At 34.6% G+C, this 6,880-nt stretch overlaps 1 protein-coding gene across 1 annotated transcript; it reads right to left on the bottom strand.

Moving 5' to 3' along the window:
- Nucleotides 1–2,060: 2,060 nt before the first annotated feature.
- On the bottom strand, nt 2,061–6,604 carry LOC125839599 (protein WAVE-DAMPENED 2-like). The gene is made up of 7 exons (XM_049518592.1): nt 6,476–6,604; nt 3,839–4,398; nt 3,506–3,594; nt 3,308–3,395; nt 3,051–3,122; nt 2,822–2,932; nt 2,061–2,602 (listed from the first exon to the last, which is right to left on the bottom strand). Exons 2-7 carry the CDS (start codon nt 4,385–4,387, stop codon nt 2,504–2,506), a joined length of 1,008 nt encoding a protein of 335 aa, XP_049374549.1. The 5' UTR covers nt 4,388–4,398; nt 6,476–6,604; the 3' UTR covers nt 2,061–2,503.
- Nucleotides 6,605–6,880: the final 276 nt, after the last annotated feature.

Raw genomic sequence — 6,880 nt, 5'->3', positions numbered from 1 at the left:
AGTCCATTTTCAAATCTTGAAAGAGCCATTATACCAATTGGTATTCAATAGGTTAGAAATAATACTTAGATTTTGCATGCTCAAATTCATCAAAAATGTTAATATATTCATGTCAAATCCTCCAAAAATACTGACACACCCAATAATATTTTTAAAAAGTTCGAGGAATATAACTCAAACTTGCCTATGTCTTAGGGATACTAATCTTGACTACAAGATTGTCATTAACAGTAAGTTCCTAATCTTTTCTTGTTTATGCTTCTTTTTAGAAGCTTAATTATTGAATGATCACTTCAGAAAAAACTATTTGAGCAATAATTTTAGAGAAACTTATAGATATAGCTATGATTGGAGCTACAACCTAGAATTAAGCAATAATTCTACTTTCTATGGTTGGTGTAATTGTCAAGGGAATTAACAGCTGTTTCCTTGCATGATTTTAGGTAATTCAGTAATTCTTGTCTCATGAATTAATTTTTTGTAGTTGAGTTAAGTCAAAAATCTATTTTCTTGACGTGGTATAAAAAAGAAAGGCGGCGAACATCTGATTTTACTGGAAAACCTAAATGGGATTGAGGATAAGCCCACCTGTCGAAATAAGGCTTTATTTTATATGTCACTCGATGACTTGAGGATAAGTCCACCTGTCGAAAATAGACTGTTTCTCCTCAGATAATTTTCGCCTCATGAGTTAGCTTTTGAGTTTACAGAACAAAAATTCTACCTTGTTACTGATTGTTAACCTACGGTAATCCTCCTCCTTTATCCGAAATTGAAACCGTCAACCATTTGCCTTTCAACACAGCAAGAAATCAGCCAAGTACTTAAAACAAATAATTGTCATTTACCTTTTTTTTGAAAGAGTAAGAGCAAAATAACTTCAACAGGCATATCAAGTTGACAAAGGAAGGGGCTACATCTATAGAGACTAATTGTGACACCCTGACTTAAGATTAAAAGTTCCCCATCGGAGATATTGGGTATAAAAGTAAATAGACCTTACCAACTAGTGACACGTTTTAAAGCCGTGCAGGCCTAGGCACAAAGCAGACAATATCACTAGCGGACTGGGCCATTACACTAATAGAACTCAACAACAGACAATGAGGGACAAAGAGTAAATGTTTCACATTGCAGAATTCCATATATATCCAGCACAATGATTAAGTTACTGCAAAAAATGCATATCTAGATAATAAAGAAATAAGGTAGTACAACTAGTATAATTTTCCAGCACTGACATTGATCTTTAACTCTGAGTTTAGCACCATATCTCAAGCTCACAAGGTTCACGAGCATCCGAAAACTTAGGAGTTGAAACTGGTAAAGTTAGAGCAAGTGTACCAACTTGACAAACCAGCGATGAACGATAAGATATTTTCTTAGATTACATCCTGCTGGATGGTACCTAAATTCAACTCAAAAGACCTTAAGAAACATAGTTTAGAGTCAATTGAAGCACATCTATCCATAAACTAATGTTTAGAGTCAACTTTTAAAAAAACAATATAGAGACTATTTCAAAAGCAAACATAACTAAAAGACTCAAGACTATTTTGACTAGTGATTTACCCTATTGATAGAAGCAACAGTTTATGTATCAGTATCACTAATAACATCTTAAAGGGCCTTTCCTCACTTTGTTTCCACGGCGGCCACAGACCCTTCCGTCCTTTTAGGGGCAAATAGAGCTTTTGAACAAACAGAAACTAGTATTTTCAAGACAAAATACGAATATATACGTGAAAAAACACTAACAATTCAACAAATCTTAAATTCTGATCCAATTATTTCAATAGTGCAACGAGTTCATGATAAGAACATTGATCCTGTCAAGTTTAAATCCAGGATCCGTCTAGCAAACTACACGTTACAAATAAATAAACATGACACATCCCTTTATTTTTGTGAACTTCATTACCTGGAATGCTGACTACACCAAGGCTTCAATGAGAATAATTTCAAGAGACAGACAGATAATACTTAGATCGCTAAGGAAAAACTGCAATAGACACGTTATAATTAAAAATGCAATGTACAAAGTGAAAGTTCCAAATAAATAGAAATTGAACGATAGCCAGTATCTTCATAAATAGATTACAAGAAAATGAAGTCTCTTTACACAAGCATTGGAAATAACTTACAGAAATTTACACTTCATAAATAAACATTACACAGACGACTGCAAAAAAAGCTTTTGCAGTTTTAAAAGCAGTCAAATGCACAACTGTTACAGCATAACAAGAAGCAAAACCAAGAAAAGATAAGTTCTTAATCTTATTAAATTAGAAGACTCACAAAAGGCTCAAGAATGAACGGTAATGTCCACATTCATTTCTTCACGCATTGTTGTCATATATGATTCATTTATCTCCTCCGCATGATTGGCTTCGTTGTTAAATTTGTAAATGGCAGTACCGTTCTGAATATTTATACGGTCTTTCCTATTTCTGGAACCAAAGGCATCATTTTCATTGTTAACTTCAAGACTGTGGCGAGTTCCTCAATCATAAGCTCCCACCATCCCTTTGTCTAAACCAACTGAGTCATTGCAGCTCTTCCTTCTGCCCAACCTTGGTGATTTCGCACGAGTTGGCGGTGCCTGCAGTTCAAAGAAACAAGAATTTAGAATAAGAAGGTGGTTATATACCATAGACAGTTAGGGATATCAATATTTGGGTGAAACGTTATTTGCACTGTGACACTCTTAAGTCCAGTTACAACTATGTAAATGTTATACTGCAGATCAAAATTTTGGTGAATGCCTCGTCTAAAATTTACATATCTATGTAAGTTTGATTACAGTGGTGTTATGTATTACCTTCTTCAATTCAGTCTTTGGTGGAGGTCCCTCATGGTAGAAGCTCGGCATTGGGCTTGCCTTAAACATCAGACTCTTTCTCAGTTGCTTTATAGCTGTTTCTTTCTCTTCCTAATAAGTGAAGGAACAAACGAAAATTATGTTATATAGTTGAAGTTTGATTGTTAAGCTATTCTTTTACTCGGTTTTTGTTAGTATAAGTGATAGCTGTAGCATTAATAAGATGCACCTTTGTCCTTGCCTCCCACTGAACTTTTTGGGCCTCCAACGCTTGATGTTTCTCCTCTAATTTCGAGTAAAACTGCAAAGAGGAAATCAATATAAGAACTAACCAATATTTTGACATTTTACTTTAAGAAAGTTCCTCTTTCATTGTTGTTCTTGTTGTCATTTAAAAGGGGCAAGATGAGAAGAATAACAAGGTAGAAATCTGATCAAACATAGAAACAAACACAAGTTTCAGTAAGCCAGTAAATCAATAACTACCTCTTTCCTTTTCTCTATACGTTCAGATAATCGGAACACAGGGGATGACGCAACAGTGGCCCTGGATTTTCTTGCTGGTAGCGTAGCACTTCTCGTTGTGGATAAATTATCAAACAGAAACACAGCATCATAAGACAAGGGAACACGTTAGAAATAGCACAAACCTTATTAAGCTAAATCAGGGGAGAAAGTGGATACCAAGAAGTGACTGAGCATGAGTCTTCTTCATCGGAATGCTTCTTGTTATCAGGTTGTAGCGGTTTCCTAGTTGCAACTGCTGATGAGATCTAGACACAAATACAATAGCCACAAAATAAGTTATTAACAGGCAGTCGGATCCATAGAACCCTAGTGTAATCGCTATGCATTAACTTCTCTGGAACAGTAACACATTTCAGAGGAGTTTTTTTATCAGCCAAGAGAGAACACAAGGGCAATATCATTTCAAAGATCAAGTGCTATTGATGGATCCTCTCTCCTTAATGATATAAGGATTCACAGATAAGGTAAAAATCTGCATCGTAAACTAACCTTGTTTTGTTTTGTACTTGGGACTTGCAAATTATTGGCTTCGGGTGTCTTATAATTGACATTGTCTGCATCATTCCCAACAAGACGAGTTCCATGAGATGCACGCTTCTCAGTTGCCAAAGCAAATGGTTGAGGAACTGTACACTTTGTTTTGCAGTTTCCACCAGCAGATTTGGTTGCTGATTTCACTGAGGTTCTTGATCTCTTGTTATCATCTTTTAATTTTCGGACTTCAGAGTTGTTCTTCTTTGTAGGAGATTCAATCTCACATTTTGAGTTTTTTGTGTATTGCTCCTTGGTACTTTCAACTTCCGACAGTTTGGACATCTCAACTGATACTTCAGCTGTGCATTCCTTCACTTCATACTCCTTCGTTTCAACACTCTCTTTCAGCATATCAGTTTCTTGCTCCCCAATAATAAGCTTGGATGACTGAACATCTTGATTACTGTCAATTATACAACTTGAATCTGGAGAAGCGCCATCACAGTAACTTATGCTACTGTTTTGCTCCTTGTCCATACAGATATCTGTAACTTCCAGCTCCATAATCTCTGAAACTACGTAAAATAAATAAGAAAGATATTCCATCAAAGTAAACTGACATTTTCTCTAAGGACTATGTTATCCCGTGAAAAGTTTAAACTTGCTCATTTCTTTAAATGAGAAAAACACCCCTAAGTCACTGAATCTGAAAAGGCTTTTATCTTCTCCAGCACCATAGAGCTGCCTTGTAGTCCGACACATGTTTACCATAACACCAAATCTCACACCAGTCACTATCTCACAAAAGATCATCCAACATCTCATCAACGTCATTATGTATTTGACATTAGATGATTTAGAGTACAGCTCTTTAACGGACATAGGATGATAAAAGAAGAGCCTTTTTGTAATACCAAAATTAAAGATAGAGTGTGCAGTTTAGGCAAAAATGTGAAGATACTAATACTAAATATAATACTATATCTGAAGAAAGGAAATTTGATACTTCAAATGATAACACCAGAACCTTTCCCCACACTCTGTTATCAAGTCCATTTACATATGCATATATCTACAAAGTCCATTTACATATACAAATATATAATCAACTTATAAAAATAAAAACATCCCATAACAACAACATTTCTGGGGAGGATAAAGTGTACGCAGACCTTACTCCTACCTCAAGGTAGGAGAGATTGTTTCCAATAGACCCTCAACTCAAGAAAAGTGTTTTAAAAACAGGTTTAAAAAATTACAAGAGTGAAAGAAGCTCCAATGAAAATATTAAGAAAAGAGAAGTATTGACAACAAAAATAGCAAGATAACCAAAGCAAAGAAACAACACTAGTGATAAATTGAAGAATTAGATACTAGAATAATAATAATAATACTGAAAAGGACAGAAGAACATCCACATATACAAATATATGCAAACCTTTGGCTACAGAAACCTACATAAGTTTGCAAGAGATCCAAGAATTCCAATCAGTCCAACAACTTGTGTTAGTTAAGGAGATCCCAGACACGGTGATTGGAGGAAAGATGGAATATTTTACACGCATTTCATTGCAATCGACTATCTATTTTGAAAGTTAAACGGCAAAAGCCTGTACAACAAGCAATATATATAAGGGATACAAAAACAAGAACAATTTCTTTATACGAGGGATCTAACTAATTACCCCCTATGTTCTAAATACTTCTCATATTTCACACTAAGTTCAGTAACAGTTAAAAGTGTCTTTTGCCATTTTGATGCTAAATCATAGTTTTTGAGTATCTAAATTTGAATTTTAAAATATGAACTAATCTAGTCGAGCTCAAAAAAATGGTTAAATTTTATATTCAATAAGCGAAAAGCACCAAACAACACAGTACATATAATTGTGTCCTGTAAAACTAAACATTCTAAATTTCAGCAGCCCGATTAACTTCCATATTCACCTCTAAAATCTGAATCAAACTATCTAACTAATGGAAATAAGTCATTCCTAGACTCCAAAACAGTTCTTCTTCAATGGAATATAATTGAAAATTTTACCTCAAAACCCATTTCAAGACTTCATATTCAACTACTGCTTCCAAATGCTTACACCAACCAAAACTATAGCTAACAACAACAACAACAAACAAACAAACCTAGTGTAATCCCACAGGTGAAGTGTGAGGAGGGTCGAGCGTACACAGACCTTACCCCTACTATCCCTACTATGAGAAGATAAAGAGACTGTTTTCAATAACCACCCTCGGGTAAAACCTCAGTATTTAAACCCCCAAAAAGTTTCATCTTTCAAAAACACATCCCCAAATTATCCAAAGAAACATTCTTTACAAAAGAGAGATCGTTTCCGATAGACCCTCAGTATTTAGACCCCCAAAAGATTCATTATTTAATACCACATTCCCAAAACTATCCAAAGAAACAATCTTTACAAAGAACACATAATTGAGACCCTGTCCTAATGTAAGCATAGATCTAAACCAAGAATTCACATTGCATTAAAACCCAAATTCCCAAAATGCAAGAATCAATAGCAACAAATAAAAAGATCAAAACTTTACCAAGAATATATCAAAATAACACAAACCCAAGAAGTAAGAAGTACAATATGTGCAAAAAGTTTGAATTTTTTTTTTTTTGTAACTGACCTTTGAGAAAGAGTCCACTTTGTTTGATTTTGTTTGTATGAAATTTGGTGTTTTTAGGCTTTATCCAGCGGGTTATGGGAGCGGTGTCTGTGTCTCTATATGTAGGTCGTCCCTGTTACTCATATATTTATATGTCTGCTGCTTCTCTATACCAAAAAAAAAAAGGAGATAAAATAATACAGTATACTAATGTTTGGACGATCAGGGTGTCCAGACCAGCTTTTATATATTTTGACTAATTTCACATGATACGTATCGCCTACCTTACATCAACAACACATATGAGGTAACTCAATCTACCAAAACTAAGACAGTTAGAAAGAATACTATTACTAATAATTATGATAATAAGACAACAAATGTTCGTTTCCTATAAATACTACATTGGGGTAAAGTGCTCGAGAT

Source organism: Solanum verrucosum, unplaced genomic scaffold (genome assembly GCF_900185275.1).
Source record: "Solanum verrucosum unplaced genomic scaffold, falcon-dt-bn FXZP01000306.1, whole genome shotgun sequence".
Lineage (NCBI taxonomy): Eukaryota > Viridiplantae > Streptophyta > Magnoliopsida > Solanales > Solanaceae > Solanum > Solanum verrucosum.
Note: the sequence above shows the minus strand (reverse complement) of the source record. Positions and strands in the feature narration are given on the sequence as shown.

What these genes read in the sequence shown, in the direction of transcription:
- LOC125839599 (XM_049518592.1), bottom strand. Translation starts at nt 4,387, where the DNA reads ATGGAGCTGGAAGTTACAGATATCTGTATGGACAAGGAGCAAAACAGT. An exon ending in TCATGCTCAGTCACTTCTTG is followed by an intron (nt 3,396 to 3,505) that starts GTATCCACTTTC and finishes CACAACGAGAAG; the next exon opens with TGCTACGCTACCAGCAAGAA. An exon ending in CAAAGACTGAATTGAAGAAG is followed by an intron (nt 2,603 to 2,821) that starts GTAATACATAAC and finishes TTTGAACTGCAG; the next exon opens with GCACCGCCAACTCGTGCGAA.